We start from the raw sequence: 22,698 nt of genomic DNA, 5'->3' as shown, positions 1-22,698 counted from the left end.
TTTAAGGGTGGCTCTAGCTCCGACCCCAACTGCTACCGGCCTATTTCCATCTTGCCATGCTTGGCTAAAGTGCTAGAGAAGCTGGTCCTCAAACAACTGGACTTTTTTCTTACCACAAATCACATTCTGTCTGATTTTCAATCTGGGTTTCGTTCTGGCCACGGATGCATCACAGCCATGCATAAGGTCCTTGACGACATCATTATTGACTTGGAAAACAAGCAGGTCTGTATTGCCAGCTTTATAGACCTAGCCAAGGCATTTGATTCAGTTGATCACATGACCCTTTTGGGTAGGCTCTCCAGCATTGGTTTATCCCCCACCTGTTGCAACTGGTTTGCCAGCTACCTGACTAACCGAATCCAACAGGTCAAGACAGATAACATCCTGTCGGAGCCACTAGCCATTACTAAAGGGGTGCCTCAGGGCTCAATCTTGGGGCCTATCCTCTTTTCCATTTATATTAATGATGTGGCCAAGGCTGCAGGCAGCTCCCGGATCCACCTTTATGCTGATGACACTATCCTGTACGCCTCTGGCCCTTCTCTCTGCTCCGCGGCCTCCACTCTTCAAGACAGTCTCACTTCTATTGAGCACTCTTTCCACAACCTTCACCTACGGCTCAACTCTAAAAAGACAAAATGCATACTTTTCAATCGAAAAAACAACACCTCCAGCCCCCCCAAGATCGTTTGCGCTGACAACTCCGAACTGGAGTTTGTCAAGTCCTATAAATATCTAGGGCTTTGGCTGGACTCTTCCCTTTCATTCTCCACCCATATTAATAATATTCAGATTAAAGTGAAAGCCAGATTGGCCTTTCTCTTCCGTAACAAAGCATCCTTCACACGCTCTGCTAAACTTACCCTTGTAAAAATGACCATTCTGCCCATCGTTGACTATGGTGATACAATCTATAAAATGGCTTCAAAAACAGCGCTACACAAACTGGACGTTCTTCACCATTCAGCTATCCGCTTTGCCACCAATGCTCCCTTTAATACACACCACTGTGAACTTTTCAAACTGGTGGACTGGCCCTCGCTCCAAACCCGTCGACTCCGACATTGGCTTCAGTTTATTTATAAGACACTCCTGGGCAAGACCCCGTATTACCTTTCCTCCCTTCTCCATCTCTCTAGAAGCACTTACCGCACAAGATCATCTGAGCTTATCAAACTCATCAACCCACTCACCAGGACTACCTTCGGCCGAAACTCCTTTCATTTTGCAGCAGCTTTTGACTGGAACAAAATTCAAGACACCCTCAAACTTACAGCTTTCATATCACAGTCTGCCTTCAAGCAGAAACTTAACTATGTCTTAGTAGACCCCCCCTGCTCCTGTTGATTCCACTGTTTCTCATTTGCATTACACCCTTCACACACAATATAACATTGACCCATCTTAATTATTATTATTATTTATAGTGCATTGGTGTTTTCTATTTTCTTTCTGTACATAGGTTATGTATTTGTATATCCGTTTTATATTTGTCTAAATTAGTCATGCTTGTGTTTTTGTTATTTGTACCTTTTATTCCTGGTGGGGCCTCTTGGACCAGATCAATATTGTAAATATGAAACTGTTCTGAATGTTTTATCTGGAAAAATAAAGGTTAAATAAATAAATAAAATGTGAAGCAAGTGTCCATATACAGATCAAACGCACAGCCTATTTCAAAGATGGTAACTGATTTTCTGGCTTGGTTAATGAAAACAATGTCTGGGGTGTTTGGGATGTTACACAGTATGTTGTTATCAGTACAATTATGATCAAACCAGTTCAATTTCACAGTGCTGTGCTTATACATGTGTGTTGTTCTGTCCTGTACATGTCTGAGTACTTGTGAGACCAAGTCCACCAGACAGTCATGTCTGGCGATGTACAGTCCTTTATAAAAGCTACAGCCGTTTAGGATATGAGCCATTGTCTCTTTATTGTCTGGGGTGGGATGTAGGATGCAGTGTGGGTTGTGTTGTGACGGATACCAGATTGCCAGGTTGTATTTTGTTGGCAATACCTGTAAGCGGGCCTTAATGCAAAAGACAAGGACGTCCTCTCCAATGGTCGTGTTTGAGAGGATAGAGTGGGACACAGAGTGGTTTGCAAAGGGTAGCAGTGCCAGTAGGGATGGGAATCGAGAACCGGTTCTTGTTCAAAACCGGTTCCGAGTCAACCGATTCCTTGGAATCATTAGCAAGTCTGCTTAACGATTCCGCTTATCAGTTCCGGTCGCGGCAAATGCGTCGGGACGTCACACACACGCTGCTTTGATTTGAGTTCAGAACGCAGCAAACATGTCGCCGCCGAGGAAGAATCGCATTGTGCGTTCACACCAAACGCGACGGGGCGACAAGATCCCATACAAAGTGAACGTAGAGACGCGTATAAGGGCGAATTTTTCGCGGGAGAAAACCGGCGACAAGTTTTTGTCGTGATGACAGCCAATCAGCGTTCAACAGCGTGATAACTGAGTGACATGTGTAACGTAACAGCCAATCAGCGTTCAGCCGTCAAACTCACTTTCTCCTCCAACTGCGGCATGGAGGAGAAAGTGATTGTTGCAGTTTGCGACTCCCGGAGCTCTATATATAATAGTATATAATATATTATAATTGTATATATAATATCACGGCCAACAGCTCTGTCGCCTCCGGATGGCCGTAGCGTGGGGAACTCTCATAGGGATTGGGCTTCTCGGGGTTTGTTTACCGGCATTGCTATGGTTTCCGGTCTTGTGTGTTCCAACGGTTTATTAGGTAGGCCCATCTAATAAATCTCTGTCTAATCAATGCTTCATTTTGTTTATGTCAGTTGAATTTTGTTACAAGTTGAATGCAAATGAGCACTGTTAGTATTCCAAAAGGCACAAGCTCTTACTTGGCTGTTTTCAGTCTTTGTTTTTAGTTGTATGGCACATAATGATTAGCCTGGCTCCGCCCGCCTAAGTACTTCCGCTCAATTTGAATTTCCCTTCAGTACTAGGTCTGGACCTGCTGTATGTAATTTGGTTTTCTGGTGCCGCCACAGCGGCCGCCAATCAGCGAACAGAGGGCGTGTCTGAGAACAATGACGATAAAGTCGTACGCCAGTTTGAGTTGTTGTTGTAGGTCGGTAGTTGATTTACAATGTGCAATTTTTCCCTGATAAATTAAATTAGACGAACAAAACCTGCAGCTGTCGTTGACGGACATTTTCGTGCAGACGCGCAAGGTGTTTGGTTTGTGTACAGCCTGCGCGTGATTCCCGGCGCATGACATACGTCACAACCAAACGTTAGCGATTGGTTATGGCAGATCCAGAGTGGCACTGGGCAGATCCAATCATTTTAAACTTCAACAGACACCCGCCTTCAAGTGAGTTAACGTTTGTCAATTGATTAGGTCCAGACTCTCTGTACAAATGAAATGAAATGAAGTGAAGTACGAGAGTCTGGTAGAACCAGGCTACATAATGATGGCATTTGGGCTTAAAAAGCCAAACATATATTTTTTCGTCTAGACCAATTGATTTGAAAATGTACAATTTCCTAATACTAGAAGCACTTCTGATCAGATATTAAAGAGATTTAATACAAACAAACACATTTATACTCATTTTCTCACCCAATGAGAATCGATAAGAGAATCGATAAGGAATCGGATCGATAAGCAGAATCGGAATCGGAATCGTGAAATTCTTATCAATTCCCATCCCTAAGTGCCAGTTTGCCCTGCAGGCTTAAGCTAGTCCAATGCTGTGCACTCTCTTCTACTTTCATTCTTAGCATTGTGGCTCTCGCTGTTTTGAGTGACAGCTCGTGTTGCCCATCTTCCTGTTCAAAGGTCGCGCATACATTGATGAGCGGGTCCGTGACAACAGAGTTCAGTGCAACAGGTGTACCATGGGGCCCCGCCCACTTCAGATTTTTTCTTGAGCGGTGGCACAGGTCATTGAGATCCATCCAGTCTGACCGCACACCGAAGCCTGCAGTTCTGATTTTTTATTTTTATTTTTTTCAGATTTCCATTATCTTTTATTTTGAATCCGAGGAATTGCCAGTCATTCTCCTTCGCAGGTGGGATTTTGCGTCGCTGCATATGCAGGAGGAGTGATTCACGGGCCATTTCCAGACTGTCACGTCGTCGCAGTTGAGCATCTTGAGGAGGTGGTTGGTTCTGATGGCGGTGTAGACCCACTCAATGTTTGGGACTCCGAGACCTCCATCTCCGCGGGCTTGGAAGATGATGTCACGGGTCGAGTGGGTGTTTAAGCCAAGCCATTTCCTCACCAGGCTCACCGTCTTGTTTGTCATCTCTGTGAGGATGTTCTGAGGTATATGGATGTTTGCAAACAGGTGTTGGATTTTTGAAAGAGCGACTTCTCTGATTGCCTGGAGTTTCATTAGAATCGGGAGGGGGGATGAATCGATGAGGTCGAGTCTGACAGTGTAGTCATTAGTCAGCTCTTTGGCCTATTCTTCCCAGTCGCCAGCGACATTGAATTTATGGCCTAGATATGGGTATGTTTCATGCCTTGAGTAGACGCGGATTGGGTTCTGTATTATTGTGAAGGATGGGGGTTTGTCGGATTTGGCTTGATACCACCGATTTCCACCGCTCCTCCTCTCATAGAACGCAGCACATTTGGTGTGTTTTACCTCCAATCTTGACCACTGTATGAATTCCTCAGTGCGGTGGAGCATTGAGTGGATTACGCTCTCGTCCCGTGATGAGATCTCTATCATCAGCATATCCCTGCACTGGATTTGGTGACCTGACTCCTTCAGGTGCGCACTGGCGCATCCACTTGATCCAGTGATTGATTGCTAGGATGAAATTCACCGCACTCCAGGGGCATCCTGTTTTAATACCAACATCCAGCTGAATGGGATCAGTTAGGGTGTCACCACAAATGACTTGGATGTAAGATCCTTCATAGACATCCATCACGACATCAATATACACTTGTGGAAGCTGTATTTCCCTAAGTGCATAAATCATGACGCTGTGTGGCAATGACCCGAAGGTATCACGAAAGTCCAGGAAAACAGTGAATAACTTTGCAGAGTCGTGTTTAAAGTCATCAATAGCCGTTTTCAGGCAGAAGACGTGCTCATTCATGCCTTGGCGGCTAATGTAGGCTTTTTGATCAGGTGAAAGTATTCCGGTTTCAAGCCAAGGCAGGATGCGGGCTAGCACACATTTCATGAAACACACAAGTATACACACACACACACACATACACAAAGAGGTATATTCACAGACAGGTACACACACCGACAGAGGTACGTACACAACCCCCCAATCAAACACACACTTTGTAAACCCTCCCTTGCGACACGGGCAATCACGCCCCTTAACTATATATGTATAGGTATCAGTGGAGGCTTTTCCATTGAGGAGAGGGAGGAAGATCCTCCTTAACATTGTTGAGAATAAAAAATGTAGATTGCCCAGACTACTGTAATGAATTAATGCCCTTAAATATGACTACTTAAATGCCTTTGAATCTATAATGTTTTTTTCCCTGGGTAAAGGGACATTAGCACCCCCTATCGCCTATTGACAATTACTTCAGGGAGGATGATCCTCCCTCAGCCTCCATTGACTCCCATTCATTTCCCGAAAGTACTGGCGGCCGGTGATTGAATAACATGGGTTTCAATGGGATAGAGGAGGAAAGTCCTCCTCCGAGTGGGTGTGACCTTAAAGGTCCCATGACATGAAAATCTCACTTTATGAGGTTTTCTAACATAAATATGAGTTCCCCTAGCCTGCCTATGGTCCCCCAGTGGCTAAAACTTGCGTTTGGTGTGAAACGAGCACTAGCTGTTCTGCTCGCCTTTGAAAAAACTGAGGCTCAAGTGTGCTGATTTGGAATGTCTGTGTTTAGGACGTCACAAAGCATCTAAGCTCCTCCCCTTACTCTGTCTGGCCCGCCCAGAGACGTTGGCCCGCCAATGAGACTCGACCGCGCGAGCGCCACATGTGTGTGTGTGAATACACACACTGTAACGCAAGTGTTTCTTTTCGGTGCTTTGACGTGTCTTGTATTTCCACAACGAGACTGTTGTGGGGGTTATCTGAGCCATGGTTAAGAAGGAATTGGGGGAAAGGAACTTTGGCTTTGACTCGCTGAAGTACATGAACTGCGACATGCCGCCGGTTGCCGCGAGGCACCATCGCCCGGCAGCCGGCAGCCGGCAGCAGGCAGCGAGCAGTTCAGTCGACTTCAGGTTGATGTGAAAGTGGAAGAACCAGAGACGTCGCAGAACCCGACAAAGTCGTTTGTGATTCATAATATCGTCTGGAGGCGCACACAGCTTTTGGCCGTGATAATATGTATTATATGATATAGATATCTATGTATTATATGATATAATTTAGATATAGAGCTCCAGGACTGTAACGCAGGGTGTTGTACACTTCCTTGTTATTTGGATAACCGTTCTGCTTTTGGTGTTATGGCGCATAACACATCGGACTCTGGTCTCTGGTATTTCTACAACGAGACTCGTATTGGGGGTTATCTCAGCCAAGGTTGAGAATGAATTGGGGGAAAGGAACTTTGGCTTTGACTCCCTCAAGAACATGAACCACGACATGGAGGAGAAAGGGATTGTTGGCGGCGAATGTCTCCCGCTTGAGGCGCTGCCCGGCAACAATCCCTTTCTCCTCCTTGTCGCGGTTCAGTCTACTTCACATTGATGTGGACGTTGAAGAACCAGGAACGTCGGAGAACCCAACGCGGTCGTTTGAGATTCATAATATCGGCTCACACAGCTTTTGGCCGTGATAATATATATTATATGATATAGATATCTATGTAGGCTATATGATAATATTTAGATATAGAGCTCCAGGACTCCCGTGTGTTCTAGAATATTTACAGAACACGGCTAATGGCTGTGTGCGCCTCGCCATTGCGATACATCCACTGTAAACAGAGCGCATGGTACCGTGGCTGCAAGCTGCTCAGGGCCACACCCCCACCCTCCTCCTTGACCCGCCTCGCTCCACCTCATTTGCATTATAGCTACAGACACCAAAACAGCGCATTTGGGGAAAGCTCAATGTGCGACTGGCTCGGAGTGGCTGTAACTCTGCACCACGGCTGAATTTCGGGAACGTCTTTGAATACTGTGTCAGTTGCCCACTAATACCTATATTAAAGAATACATAAAATAGCATGTCATGGGACCTTTAAGGGGTCTGATTCGCGCAAAAATCGATTTGCGCTGCACTATTAACCAATAAGCAGGATCCGTGGATGGTGAGCAGTGTTGCCAGATTGGGCAGATGTCCCACCCAATTGGGCTAATTTTAATCACGTTAGGCTGGAAAAATTATCATTGGGCGGGAAATCTGCCCAATCTGGCAACGCTGACGATAACAAACCCGCTCTGCATTGCCGCTCAGTCCGCAAAGCAAGTGAAATCCTCTGAACGATAGCCAGATTCTAACATTTGCAAATAAAGCGCACAATGGAAACATTAGAAACAGAGGGCATTGTTCATGTTTTATTACACAAAGCATTCCATTCATTGAGTTATAGTGCTAAGTTAGCGACCAAAGAAAAAGGTAGACAAGTCTCCAACGTGGGCTGTTCATGGTTTTACTGATGTAAAAAATCGTGATAGGGCAACCAAACGCTCAAGATCACGTTGGTGCTGCTATCTGACTTTCCTTGCTAGGCACCATGCTTATAGATCAGGTTGTTTGAAATAATGTTCTTGTTCTTTTGCTAGTTTGTTACTCTGACCATTCTGTTTGGTATTGTGGAAAGGGTGAATGATTCAGAGCATGATGCATTTCAAATGGAATCACTTTTGATCTTGAGTCTTTACTTAAAACAATTGTAACTGAAAATAAACATAGCTAAATAACAACCAATTAACTTCAGTCATTGAGGTAAAAAATGGGCCAGAGTAGGCCTGATTTGACTTATGGTCTTTGCGTCCTTTCCTTCTGCCCTTACAGTCCATTTCAAAGACATGCGGCCCACCAGCTTTCAAATTACAGTGATGCCACTGGTGGCTTTGTATCAATTTTATTCACATAACTATCCCTCCCTACTATTTTGTAGCGGCCGGTGAATAACATGGGGTACAACGTCTATTCATGAATAGGCTGGAGCCCTGGCTGCGCTATGAACCAATAAGAAGGAGCCCTGGCTTTGGAGCTGCCCGGAGGTAGGGGTTATCCCCTCAAGTCTAGGCTATACCAACGAACCCGCTCAGTCGTATCCCTGTTTCCATCGAGAGGTACGCTACTGTTCGTTGCGGTACAGTGCGGCTCAGTTCCTTTTCCGCCGAGCGGTGCGGTTCGTTGTGGCTCGGTTCGCTTATATTGGCGTTTCCATCGCCAAAGGTTTGGCAAGGTCCTGAAATAAACGCGCTGAGCCTGCATATTTTTCGACCCTCCTCCGTTGGGTTACCAAGCCGTCTGAGAGGGTGGCGAAAACTTGGAGCTACACACGCCGTTATTCTGAAATCACTTTAAAAAATATCCCGTTAGGTATGACCAGGTCACTGATATCTTTGCAACACAAACAGCGAGGACGTTTGACTTGATCTATAAATGAAGTCCCTCAATCTTAATTGGCTAAACACCATGACCAACATTCTGAAACGTCCATTAACATCCATGCCTATGTAAATAGTTGTGAAATAATGTTCTTGTTGTTCTTTTAATTGTTTGTTAATCTGACCGTTCTGTTTGATATTGTGGAAAGGATGTTAGTGAATGATTCAGTCATTGAGGGCATAATGGTAGGCCCAGATCTTTTTATTTAGTTTTACAAATCAAGAGTAGGCCTGATTTGACTGATTGGCTTTGCATCCTTCCTTCTGCCCTTGTAGTCCAAAACATGCTGCCCACCGGCTTTCAGAATACAATGCTGCCACTGGTGGATTTGTATCAATTTTATTCACATAATTATCCCTCCCTGCTATTTTGTAGTTCACCAAACACCCTTATACAACTTGAGTCCCACATACTTATGCCACTAACTAATGCAAGCAGGCCAATGGCAACCCAGTGTGCAGTCCTTCCTCCCTCACTTTCAAAACCACCATCCGCCACTGACATAGGTATATATCTATATAGAGGTATATATCTGTATAGATAAATTGATGTACAGGAAATATCCATATAGATATACGTATTCTTATTATCTATATGTTCCAGTTGGAGTGGGATACTCTCCTAGACTGGATAGCCACGCCCATTCTGCCAGCGATTTGAGTTTGCCCTGCAGAAGGGTCTGGAGAAGAGCAATACATTTCTTTCTGCTTCCGATATGTTTTTGCAGGAGCCAATCACCAAGCTGGCTTTTTCCCCTGGCGCACTATTGGCTGGTTTAACACAATGAAGACAGGGAAGCGACGGCAGGCAGCCAATTGCGTACAGAGTCATTTGAACGAGGCCCATGATCACGCCTATTGTGCTGAAGAAAATGACGGCAGCTTCCCCAGACCAACGTGCAATCTACGATTGAGCTTGGTCTGGCAATAGCCAGGCTAATACTCTCTCTCTCTCTCTCTCTCCCGCTCTCTCTCTCTCTGTCTCGCTCTCTCTCTCTCTCTCTATATATATATATATATAATCGACATGTTCCAGCTGGAGCGAGAGTATATATTCTACATCCATGATGGCAGCGACACGTTGAGTGACAGCTTCACCATCAGAGCCAATCAGACGGAGAGCAGGAAGCACAGTAGGCCGGCCAACGTCTCCATCACTATCACACCCATCAACGACCAAACCCCCACCGTCACCGCTAACAAGATGCTCAAGGTCTCACACACACACACACACACACACACACACACACACACACACACACACACACACACACACACACACACACACACACACACACACACACGGACAAGCATCACATACATACACAAACACACAGATGCAAGCACACACACACACACACACACACACACACACGCAAGCACACCAACGCACACACTAGCATCAAACACAGAGATACGTGGAAACGGACACTAACATCACTTACACTAACATCACACACACACACACACACACACACACACACACACACACATAGACATGCACACACACACACAAACACACACTCATACACATAATGACCCACTCATATACACGTAAATATAAACATAATTATTAAATATACATGAATACAAGCACAGAAACTTGAATCTAGCGATTCAGCACTAGAGGTCGCTCTTCTCCGTTTCGGATGAGCTCTTCTTCATTAAAGATTCGGAGGTGTGACATTCAGTCAAACCTCATTATCAGAGACGTACTCTGTCCCCAAGCAGTTGGAAACTGTAATGGTAATTGTGTTTTTATGTGTGTTCTTTTGGTTCTCTCTTTCCTTCCTCCCCTCCCCCTCCCCCCACCAGGTGTGGGTGGGCTCCGTGACGGAGGTGACGGAGGAGGAGCTGAGTGCAGAGGACCAGGACACAGGCCCAGAGGGGCTGGAGTTCCAGGTCACGCCCCCCAGCAACGGACACCTGGCCCTGAGGACCGCCCCGTCCAGGAGCATCCTCACCTTCACCCAAAGGGACATCCACAGCCGACAGCTGCTGTTCATACACAGAGGTGAGACAGGCTAACAACACCAGCCCCCGGTCCCTCCACATAGAGGTGAGACGGGCTAACAACACCAGCCCAGGTCCATCCACATAGAGGTGAGACGGGCCCACTAACAACACCACCCCCAGCTCCACGTACCACTAACAACACCACCCCCAGCTCCATCCACATAGTGGTGAGAACTATGCACCCATCAACGTGGGCACCGCCCGCATTTCCCACGGCACCGTGCATATAAGGCGGCTACTGTTGCTCATCCTCCCTTTTCTTTCAGCATTGTACTGATCAACAGCAGATAATGACTTCTAAGTTTCAAGAACCTTGTGGCAGCGGCGCGGGCGAGGCGACAGACCAACAGCCCTTTTCAGGGCCACTGGAGAGCGCTTCCTTAAGAGCTGGCCCTTTTCAGGGCCTTATTGTGCTTCCTGTCCCTCTTCACTGGCGCAGGGTGACGGGCACCTGGCGTGTTTCAGATGCTTCGGCGCTGAACATGCCGCGGTTGCCTTGGTTACCCCCGTCACTTGCCGCACGCTGCCTAAAGAGGGGCTCCTCTCCAGGCACCTCTTCTTCTCACCGTCAGTGGAGGCCATCGACATTTTTAAGGGTAAGTCCCGGACGTTGAAGACGACGACGACCATATCGAGGTGGACGACGACGCCTCCTTGGAAGACATCTTTGCGGACTCTGCGTCCGGGTTCTCCCACTCCAGGGCTTCCACCGCCACGGTCGTCCCCAGGGAGAAGCCACGCCAGATGGCCGATCTATTCGGCGAAATCATGTGCATTTCGCCCCCATGTCGGATGACATGCAAGGCGAGTGCTTTCGCACCCTGTCTTCCTCCTGTCGGGCTACCCAGTGCCCCCTGTTCACACCCGTTCAGCATTTCTTCACCGCTGCGGGTGGGGACCCTTCTTAGCAGTAGGGACTAGGCAGTAGGAGATATGGATGGGTATTTTGTATGCAGTCTGACAGCTGAGGGGAAGAAGCTGTTTAAAGTCCTGTTAGTTGTGCCTGGGAGGCTGCGGTAGCGTGCCCCAGAGCGGGTGCCACGTTGAAGGGTAAACAGTCCATGGTTGGGGTGAGAGGTGTCCTTTATGATGTTGCGTGCTTTTCGAAGGCACCTCTTCTCGTAGATTGAGGTTATGGTAGGGAGAGTGGTCTTGGTGATGCGTTGGGCAATCTTCACCACCCTCTGCAGTGATTTTTGGTCCTTGATGGTGCACTTGCCATACCAGACTGTGATGCAGGTGGTGAGGATGCTCTCGATGGTACAGCGGTAAAAGTTCAGCAGCACTTGGGGGGATAGATGGACTTTAGCCAATTTCCTGAGCAAGAACATGCGCTTGTGTGCCTTCTTGATCAGGGTTGTGATGTTGGGGGCAGTGTTTCCGCTAGAAGAAATTGGGGCCGGTCATGTGACCGGGAAGGTTTCATTTTACCGGTCTAATTGGAAAAAAATCTTTCGGATATTGTCCGTGTTTATTGCACTTAAAAAAATGTATAGGCAGGCTATATAAAGAAGAAGAAGAAGTGTGTGATCATATTTTGATTCGCCATGGTTGTTAAATACCGGTACTCCGCAAAGCTTGCCACCGGCTTTCGCCAGCTTGCGGCCGTTTAGTTCATAAACCTACGGTAGTCTATAGCGATCAATTTGAGCGAGTGCACGAAATGTAACAACTTATTTATTTTATCACACAGGCTACGCTACAATCAAAACCCTCATTGTTTTACATGAATTGGTTAAACAAATGACCACTGTAGCATATTTAAACACAATCCAAATGAACACATTCAAAAGTATTTCTGCTAAATTTAAAAGGTTGAATCTCCTCGTGACTGAATGTTTGTATACAGCGCGCATGCTGTAAATAAATAGTAAATAAATCCATTATTAACACAAATAAGATATAATAATTGCTTCTAACATCTGCTGCTGCTGCTTCTTCTTTTTAAAATTTATTTATTTATACAATGTCTTGTTGCATTTTAGCTTGTGTTTTTCTTGCTTGTTTATGTGTCTTGTCTGTACTACCGCTGCTGGAATTTTGAATTTCCCTGAAGGAGCATTCCCAAGGGGTCAATAAAGTGTCTATCTATCTATCTATGCTGTATGCGCGCAGGGATGATGCACTCCACTTTTTTCTGTTGAGAACCAGCGCCTTGAATATTCTGCATAAAACGAAACCGGATCGTTTTCGCCCGTTTCGGCTCCGTGTGGACGGGGCCTTATTTCCAATCGGTCATTCTGACCGGAGAAATTTAGAATTTTCGGTCCTCCTCATTTTTTTACGGTCAAAGACTGGTAATTACCGGACAACGGGAACTCTGGTTGGGGGTCCAGGAGAGGTCCACAGAGATGTGGACTCCAAGGAACTTAAAGCTGGTGACGCTTAACCTCCTCCCCATTGATATGGACAGAGGGGTGTCTGCCTATTTGTTCCTTCTGAAGTCCACACTGATCTCTTTAGTCTTGCTTGTGTTGAGGGCCAGGTTGTTGTTGCTGCACCACTCTGCCAGGTGCTGGACCTCTTCCCTGTATGCCGACTCATCATTTTTGCTGGGTTTGCCCGACCACGGTTGTATCGTCTGCAAACTTCCCGATTGTGTTTGAAGCATGAACAGGACTGCAGTCACCTGTGAAGAGGGAGTAGAGGAGGGGACTCAGCACGCAGCCCTGAGGAAGACCAGCGTTCAGGATGAGTGTTTGGGAGGTGAGCTTATCCAGTCTGACATGCTGGGGTCAGTTGGTCAGAAAGTCCAGTATCCAATTGCGTAGGAGGGGGTCGATGCCAAGGACACTGAGCTTATTGATTAGTTTGGAGGGGATGATTGAATTGAATGCCGAGCTGAAATCAATAAACAGCAGCCTTACGTAGGTGTTACACAGGTTCAGGTGGTACAGGGCTGGGTGTAGGACTGTGGTGATGCCGTTGTCCGTGCTCCTGTTTTGACGGTAGGCAAACTGATAGGGGTCTAGTGTGGGTGAAAATTTGGTTTTCAGGTGGGCTAAGACCAGCCTCTCGAAGCATTTCATGATGGTGGAAGTGAGTGCCACAGGTCGGTAATCATTCAGGCTCTTTGGGGAACTGTGTTTAGGGACAGGCACAATTGAGGTGGATTTGAAGCACGCAGGGTCTTTTGCTTGGGCTAGACAGGTTGAAAATGCTGGTCATGGCCCTGGTCAGCTGCTCTGCACACGTGTGGAGTACACGTCCGGGGATGCCATCGGGGCCAACAGCCTAGCCTTTGTTGGTTCTGCTCAGTGCTGCCTTCACCTCTGTAGGGGAGAGTGTGAGGGGCAAGTGGTTTGCAGGGAGAGTGGCCTTGCTGGCCATCTCATTGTTGTTGCAGTCAAAACGAGCATAGAACTTATTTAGCTCATCTGGAAAGGAGGGGTCGGTGGGCAGGGTGGAGGCATTAGAGGGTCTGAAGTCTGTAACATACTTCCTAAAGAGCGATATTCCTTAGGCCAACTGCATCCTACGCTTGTCCTCTAGGCTGCCTCTTTCCCCCCCTCAATCTGGTGGCTGTAGGGTGGCGGCCGGACGGCGTGTTTACATAAGCTCTGGTTCACCTGCTTCAAATAAGCGGTGTCCCTTTGAGCTTCGTGGGCGGGCTGGAGACTCGTTACACGAGGCCGTAGATACAGACGCGTGTACCAGGCTACTAGTTCCCCACATCATCCCCTCTACCTCCCTCCTACAGTCTGTGGAAGGTGAGAAGACGGGTCTGCGCGCTGTGGTTACAGCTAGCGGACAACGCGGCGATCCTAGCACTGCGGCTAGACAGCTCGTTCATCGGGCACGAGTGCAGCGGCTAGACGGCTCGCTTCCTGTTCAGCGGACATGAGCGCCGCGTCTATACAGCTTGCTGTTTGTACGCTCGCTGAGCCCCCTCCCTTTCATGGGAGGGGGCCCTTGGTTCACACACAGTTTGGAGGCAGTAGGGGCCGAGGAATACGGGTTATTCCTGGACAGCGTTCCTCAGCTGCCAGGTCGCCTTAACCATCTCTCTTTCCTTGGTTTTGCCATCAACTGGGAAAAGAGCTCCCCGTTCCCCAGCCAGCAGTCTACCTGGGGCTTTGCCTAGACTCAGCCAACATGACAGCGATGCCCTCGCCTCGTCGACGAGACGTCATCCTGTTGAAACTCTCCCGCTTTCGTGTTCGCAGAAACGTGACCGCACTGTCCACCATGAGCCTGTTAGGGCTGTTGGCAGCCGCCCATCCCGTGGTTCCCTGGGTCTGCTCTTTATGCGCAGACTCCAGCAGTGGTTTGCAACGGTTGGACCCCATGCGACACAAGCTCAGGGTGCTCCTTGTACCCCGTTCGGTGTCAACAGACCTGGAATATTGGGAAAGAAAACCCGTCCTTCTCAGGGGTTTTCCCCTGGGCAGAGTGACGTCCTAGGTATTGTTCTTCACGGAGGCCTCGTTGACGGGTTGGGGAGGAACGTGCCTCTCTCACTCAATTGGAGGTGAGTGGCTTACGCCCCCCACAGCACACATAATGTGGAACTCGCCGCTGTGAGGAAAGAGCCCTGCATATCGCGGGCGCCCAGAACTTCGGGGCTGACCTCATGTCTCGCAGCGGTCCCCGCCGAGACGAGTGGCGGTCAAATCCCGACATTGTCAGACTGATCTGGCAGAGGTTTGGGACGGCTCAGGTGGACGTGTTTGCGTCCAGGGAGAACACACTGCAGGTGGTGGTTCTCTCTCATCCCTCGGGATCTTCCGTTAGGGGTGGATGCGTTGGCACACACACCTTGGCCACGGGCTCTTTTGTATAAGTTTCCCCCGCTCCAGTTGATCCTTCCTCTTCTGGAACGGGTCAGACAGGAGAGATTATCCCTCATTATAGTGGCTCCGGAGAACCGCTCAGCACTGTGGTTTCCAGAACTAGCGGCGCTCTCACGGATGGTGCCGGGGCCGGTACCGTTCAGATCGGATGCGCTTTCACAGGTCCACGGGACAGTGCACCACCCGCCAGATGTTTCGGGACGGCTGTTGGTTTGTCTCCTTAGAGGTTGATCCTGCGGGGCAAAGGTTTGCCTGAAGAGGTTATCAACACTATCCAGAGTGCTCGTGCACCTTCTACTTCTTCCCTCTATGTGGCGAAGTGGGGCGCTTTCTCTGATTGGTGTGACAGGAACCACGCTGTCCCATCTCAATGCGAGGTGGGAAGCGTGCTTGCGTTTCTGTAGTAGGTCTACTTTTGGAAAAAGGTTTGGCCGTCTCCACTTTGGCCGTCTCCACACAAAAATCTCGGTTCGGGACGTACCTCGGTTTTGAGGTCACGGTTCGGTTCATTTTCGGTACAGTAAAAAATCAAAATGCTAAATATAAATGTGCTTCATAACATGTGCTTCAAGTTGTTCATAACACACTTTGGTGCTTTTTACAATCGGAACATTAGACAATACAAAGCTAGAATTCTGCTCAAAAATATAAAGATTCTGTAATGTAGAAATAAAAATAAATAACATTGGCTCAGGCTGTTTTTTTTAAAACAAATCTTTTCTCAATCTAATGTGCAACAATGAACAATTGCAACACTAAACAGTTTCAAGTTGTTGCTCAGATAAATTTTTACTCCCCCCCCCCCCCCCAATCTTTAGCCCTGATGACTTTCACTCAATCTTTATGTTTTTTGCCAGAAAAATCTCCTTATCCACATTATCTGCAGGATAATAATACCCAAAATTTGAGTGTATTGTACATACGATGTACCCTACATGTTACTCCCGTATACCACAATGCAATGTGGTCGTGTTTTTCCGGAGGAGAAGAAGAAGCTGAATAACCGCGAAAACGAATATATTTAATGATGGAGTCTCCGGCTTTCGTTTAGAAATGTCAACAATTTATTTGGGATTTAACACAGATGTGGGCGCATCTGTCTGCGTGAATGTTAAATAGAATATTTAACATTCAAAATTAATTTAAAAAAAACTTGAACAAGGAAATGTAACATTCAACATCAATACAACCTCCAGCTTTCCTCGTGAGTGCCCGGTTTGTTTACAAGATGTGGGCGCATCTGTCTGCGTCACACAAATACCCGGCGCATTTACTGACGCAAATGACGTTTAGAAATGTTCAGCGTAGTGTCCGAATTCTCGTTTGTTCGTTCCCTAAATAGTGCACTATGTCATGAACACTATATATGGAATAGTGATTGAGTGAGTTAATAGGGAACGATTTCGAACACAGCTACGGTGTGCGCAACTGTCCATGTGCGGCCGCAGCATGTTCCACACATTAGTGTTGGCTCGTTCGTTCGCAAACCGGTTCGAATGACCGAGTCTTTAGGACGAACGAACTGAACCAGTTCGTCTCTCTCGTTCGTTCGGTCGTCTCGTTCACCATTCGATTCACCGGAGACTCGACTGAACGAACGAACGAGTTTCCGGTAGCACTAACTCCACTGAGTCTGACTGACTCAACTGAGAACCGTGCAATGGTGTGCATTCCATGATGCGATTCACCGTTACCGGAAACTAGGCTGAATCGCGAACGACTCCTCCACGTTCAGTCGAGTTTCCGGTGAATCGATTCACGGGAAACTCGACTGTACTAGGAGGAGTCGTTCACGAATCGTATGTTCGTTCAGCCTGGTTTCCGGTAGCGGTAAATCGCATCATGGAATGGACCCCATTGCACGGTTCTCAGCTGAGTCAGACTCAGTGGAGTTAGTGCTACCGGAAACTCGACTGAACGAACGAACGAACGAACGATTCGCGAACGACTCCTCGTGGCGAACTGAATCACGCGAACTGGGTCACGGAAACGAATCATTGAATCCACCACTACCACACATGCAGTCCTCTACTTAATATGTCCGTATGGAAACTCGTTCGGTACGCCTCCGCACCGAACCGAGCACCCCGTACCGAAACGGTTCAATACAAATACATGTACCGTTACACCCCTAGTCTCCACTATCAATGTCTATGCGGCAGCCGTTTCGGCTGGCCATGCAGGCTGTGATGGTAGACCGATCTTCAGCCATCCACTGATCAAGAGATTCTTGCGTGGGCTAGAAGTGTTAGGTCTATTTCGCGCATGCTTACACCATGCTGGGATCTCCCCACCGTGATGCGCGGGTTGTCCAGGGACCCCTTCGAGCCTCTGTCTCAGGCCCCTTTGGATGCCCTGTCCTTTAAGATGGCGCTCTTATTGGCTTTGGTTTCTGCCAAGCGGACCAGTGAGTTGACCGCTCTGTCTGTCAGCCCGAGCTGCTTGTTGCTTAACGAGGACAGCTCCTTTGCGCTGCTCAGACCTAATCCTGCGTTCCTCTCAAAGAACATTAACAGTTCTTTCCGTTCAAGTGATATTGTGCTTAAGGCTTTTCACCCCCCGCCTTATTCTAGTGAGGCGGAGGCAGAGTTGCATTTCCTGTGTCCGCTGCGGGCGCTGGCTATGTGAAACGCTCTGCCACGTTCCGCTCCACACAACAGTTGTTTGTGTGTTTTCGCTCTCTCTAAACAGTGGTTTTCTCGCTATATATGTGAGGGTGTTTGCTTAGCCTACTCTTGGCAGGGCTTAGCGCCACCATTGGGTGTTAAAGCTCACTCGACACGAGCGTGGCCGCTTCAACGGCTCTACTCAGAGGCGTTTCGGTGAAAGACATCTGCGCGGCTGCGTCTTGGTCTTCCCCCGGCCCCTTTGTCAGTTTTTACATGTTAGACATGTCCAGGGCCACTCTGTGTTGGAGTCCGGGGCCCCTTCTACGGCTTAAGAATATAGACATGTTCTTTTAAGCGGCATCGTTAATATCCTCTCGCCGGCTGGCGAGTTGGATTTGACTGCCAGTATTTCTCTCCCGCCGTTTTTCAAATGAAAAAAAGACTAGAGGGGTTCCTATTGGCTCGCCAGTTGACGATTTGGATTTGTCTGCCATTATAGCACTCCCGCCGTTTTTTTCAAATGAGAAACGAATGAGAGAATTTCCTTATTGGAGAGTTCGACTCTGTAGCTCCGCCCCCATTGGTAGCGGACCTAATGGAAACCGTATTACTCTGGTTTTTCTTTTCCTTTTCATGGATTCCATGAAGCACGGATTGAGCCAGAGTTTTTACAGACTCACTTTTTCTCTTGATCATCGCCTTGCTTGATCTAGGAGGAATTTGTTTTTTATTAAGCTGTTGTGTTTTGCACATCCTCGGCTTTTTTGAGTCTGATGTGCCCTGGTGACTTAAATTTTTGGACTGGGGTCCAGCAGGAGTTCGCCTTAGCCCATAAGGCGAAGCCTAGACGCGTATGATATTATAACTCTAGTTCTATGATTGTAGGCGTAGCCGTCTAGTTGCCCACCTGTTGTACCCTCCAAAGCTGAAAGAATAGAGTGGAGGATGAGCGGCAGTATGCGCCGCCTTATATACACGGTGCCGTGGGAAATGTGGGCGGTGCCCACGTTGATTGGTGCATAGTTGAAATTTTCAGTGTGCGTGAGCACGCGCACGGGACAAGCCCATCAGGCGAAGCCCAGACGGCTACGCCTACAATCATAGAAGTAGAGTTATAATATCATAACTATCGATTCTAAACGCTACTTAATTGTGGTTGAATTAAACAAAGAAAGACGTTGATGTTGTTTTTGTGTTGTATGCAGGCGCGCTGTCCGGGGGATTCCACTTCCAGGTCAATGATGGGGTGAACTTTGCCCCCCGGCAGATCTTCAGCACAGTCGCTCGCTCCCGTCTGCTCAGCCTGCACAGGAACCAGCCCCTGGAGGTGTACCCAGGTGTGGTCCTCAACCTCCCACACATTTATCCAGTATGGCCGGAAGTGAGAACACTATCTGAAGTTTAAAAAAAGAGTCATAGCCCACAGACGTGAGACGTCAGCAACCCGCCATGCCGATCTTTGAAAACACGCTCCCTGTGGAGAGCCTGGTTTGCCAAATCTTCCAATAACGCAAGATAAGCCATTGAACTACATTTAAAACCTTTTCCAACCTTGACTTTTATATGGTTTGACATGTTACATAGATTAAGCACATAAGCTGTAACTACTACACACAGCCACAAGGGAGCAGGATCAAACAGACAAGCTGTAATATCTACCCCAGCCACAGAAGGCAGCATCTTTAAGACAGACGCGGAAGCCGGAGTTAAGACGTCACATTGGCAACGCCTACTTCACATAGGCCACGCCTACTTGATACAAGCGCAGCGCCAGGAGCCAGATGAGGTCAGAAACATAGGGCAGACCCTTTGAGAGCCCCTGGGAAAGCCCCGGAGCTAGAAGAGGCTCTGCTGTTTGTCGCTCACAAGCATGTTAGATACAATTCCCCCCCTTTTGCATCATAGTTACCTTCCCGAAATACTTTAACAAATAAAGTGAGTTAAAAGCGATCCGGTTTAGACTACTTTCTTGAAGAACACAACAGACACCAATTTGTTTTAAAATAAATAATTAGACAATGGAGTAATTTAATGTTTTCTAATTAAAGTAAACACGGGACATACTGTATGTGGATGTTTATTCCCTAATGCATACGTTGACACTTTTTGCTTGTAATATCGCTAATCTAACACTAGATACTGTTCGTATGCATTGCCAGAGATGTGCTTATATTTAGACACATTCCTAAATATAAGTACATTTTGGTAAATTCCATAAGCATGGCATTGCTCATAGGCACAAATCGGTGCGTTAGTACAGTTGATAACTGAGGCCCCTGGGTGATTATTGTTTGGATCTTGGTGGAGCTGCATGCATGAGACCAGTTCTAAACGTGGATCCTACCACCGCTCAGTTTTCTGGTGTTAGCGTTCGAACATATTGACTCTGTGCTCTAGTCTGATGGCACTAGGCTGACCTGTGTCTATAAATACAACCTTATCTGGAGTCCATTGGGTGAGACTGTGCCATTGATTGGAAGGACTTGTGAGAACAGGAAAAGCTAAAGTAGGTTGTTTCAAACGTACGGTCTGATGTTATGATACAAGTTTGAAAGGCTGACTTCTAATTCAGAATATCATATTTCAAAGAATATCTGAGTTCACAGAATTCAAAACACTTGAATTTGGCATTTTCAACATTTAGTTTTGTGTTTTCTAGTCTCAAACTGTAATTAATGTTGACACCTGTTAAAGTATTTATATTACATATGTGAACTGTTTATCAGTTCTGATAGCAGCAGGTATAATAGGTGTTGATTCTTCACCATTGGTTGAAAGGGGTGATGAGTCATTTCCTGGTTGTCTCCTAGGCTCCGTGACGACAGTCTCCAAGGAAGTGCTTCAGGTGGTAACCGATAACGACGGTGACATCACGAGAAGCCATTCTGCTGTGTTCACGGTGACCACGCCCCCCAAACTGGGGCACCTGGTGGAGCGGATCGCCGACAACTCCAGCCGGCCGGTGTCCTCATTCACCCAGGGCATGGTGGGTGATAATGACATCATAAACACTGAGCCTGCCATCCAATCCGCTGCTCGCAGAAACCAAACCAGGCCTGAAACAAGAGCCCATCACAGCTCTGTTTGGTGGTTCTTAGTTTAAACCTGAGAGATGTGTCCGCTGTCCACCTGTTGACCTACGTACCTGTTGATTTTCTGTGTCTCAGGTGAACGCTGGAGTGATCCTGTACGACCAGAACCTTCCAGAAGCGGTGGGCGGGTCAGCGGAGGACGCCTTCCTCTTCACCGTCTCCGCCCCGCCCGCTTCCCTCCCACCACACACCTTCACCATCCTCATCACCGCATACAGTACCCCCCCCACAGACTACCCCCGCACCTCCACCAGCCCCCCGCAACACCCTCCCACTGTCAAGACCCCGCTGCTGGGCAGCACATCTGACGGCCGCCTCTCCCACTCCCCCACCGCCACCCCCCTACCCCCTCACCACCACCATCCCCTCAACGACCTCCACGACCCCAATGCTGGGGAGACCCAGTCAGAGGACCAGACACCCTCTGATGAGGACAGCCATGCTGGCAAATCCCAGCTCCGGGCCAACACAGGTCAGCCATACGTTCTTGGAACTTGGCCCAGACTTGCATACAGTGTCGAAATGGAACCTCTTGCTGTTGCAATCTCTGCAAGCTCTAACAACAGTCACCACCAGAGCTTGCGAACTCTCTATTGAGCCCCATTGTATCGAACTTGGTTGCAGTTCCGTTAGAATTCCACTGGGGTGATCACGGGCAAGTGCAGATTGAATGGGGGTCTATGCTAGACGGCTAAATGTATCTCTTTCACCTGCGTGTTGTTGAAAGATATATTGTAGATTCTGCAAGTTCAATATAGATTGTGCCTGAAATACGACCCCTCTCCCTCTCTCCCCCTCTCTCTCTCTCTCTCTCTCCCTCCCTCTTCCACTCCATCTTCTGCTCTCTCTCTCCCCCTCCCTCTCTCTTTCTCCCTCCCTCTCCCACTCCCTCTCCCGCTCTCTCTCTCTCTCCCCCTCCCTCTCCCCTTCCCCCTCTCTCTCCCCCTCTCTCTCCCAGGTGCTCTGGTGGAGGAGGGGGGTAAGGTTATGATTGACAGGTACAAGTTGGACGCCTCTAACCTCATGGGGAGAGTTCCAGAACCCTGTCGTCATGGTCACCGGGTGCTGTACCATGTGATCGCCTTGCCCCGCCATGGGATGCTTTCTATTGGAGGACAGAATCTCAGCAAGTGAGTACCGCGACGACCGCATCTTAAGATTGAAAATTACGTTTGGTAGAACCTTTAGATGAGCATGTTCCTTGTGTGTATATGGTCAGATCAATCGCCCCTAAAGTAACCTAAATGATCCCTTCCAGCTCTGAGGATGTCTGCAGCAGAATAACACTGTATTAAACATTGCTTGAGGCCATAGGTCACATGTGGGGAGCATTAGCCTTAGTCCCTCCCATGTTAGGCCCCTCGACCCCTTAGCCCCTGTATCATAAATGCTTGTGGGTAGGCTTTTCTCTAAGAAGATAGTTTGTTCTCCAAGATGTATGGCTCTGTATCTCCCCACTGACACCTAACATAAATCCTTGTGTGCCCACGTTTACCTCAAGAACCAGCTAAACACAGTGCAGGATATGGAAGTTGAAAAGTACTGCAGTACGTGGAGGTTGCCTAACTAACTACAGTCAGGTATTGTCTCTGCAGAGGTAATTATAAAACATTGTCTAA

At 47.7% G+C, this 22,698-nt stretch overlaps 1 protein-coding gene and 1 long non-coding RNA gene across 2 annotated transcripts in view; one reads left to right on the top strand and one right to left on the bottom strand.

The window, feature by feature from the left end:
- The window catches only part of LOC132447840 (chondroitin sulfate proteoglycan 4-like), a 55,079-nt gene that overhangs the window by 16,129 nt on the left and 16,252 nt on the right, over positions 1 to 22,698 (top strand). Inside the window, exons 13-18 of the mRNA XM_060038832.1 lie at positions 9,606 to 9,782; positions 10,385 to 10,583; positions 19,193 to 19,324; positions 20,798 to 20,973; positions 21,155 to 21,551; positions 22,038 to 22,209. Coding sequence (XP_059894815.1) covers positions 9,606 to 9,782; positions 10,385 to 10,583; positions 19,193 to 19,324; positions 20,798 to 20,973; positions 21,155 to 21,551; positions 22,038 to 22,209 — 1,253 coding nt within the window. The remainder of the gene's footprint in view (positions 1 to 9,605; positions 9,783 to 10,384; positions 10,584 to 19,192; positions 19,325 to 20,797; positions 20,974 to 21,154; positions 21,552 to 22,037; positions 22,210 to 22,698) is intronic.
- LOC132447717 (uncharacterized) lies at positions 16,241 to 16,830 on the bottom strand. Its single transcript, XR_009523182.1, has 2 exons — positions 16,569 to 16,830; positions 16,241 to 16,478 (listed from the first exon to the last, which is right to left on the bottom strand). It is a non-coding gene; the product is annotated as an uncharacterized LOC132447717 (long non-coding RNA).

The sequence above is a fragment of the Gadus macrocephalus genome, chromosome 19, assembly GCF_031168955.1.
Source record: "Gadus macrocephalus chromosome 19, ASM3116895v1".
NCBI lineage: Eukaryota > Metazoa > Chordata > Actinopteri > Gadiformes > Gadidae > Gadus > Gadus macrocephalus.
Note: the sequence above shows the minus strand (reverse complement) of the source record. Positions and strands in the feature narration are given on the sequence as shown.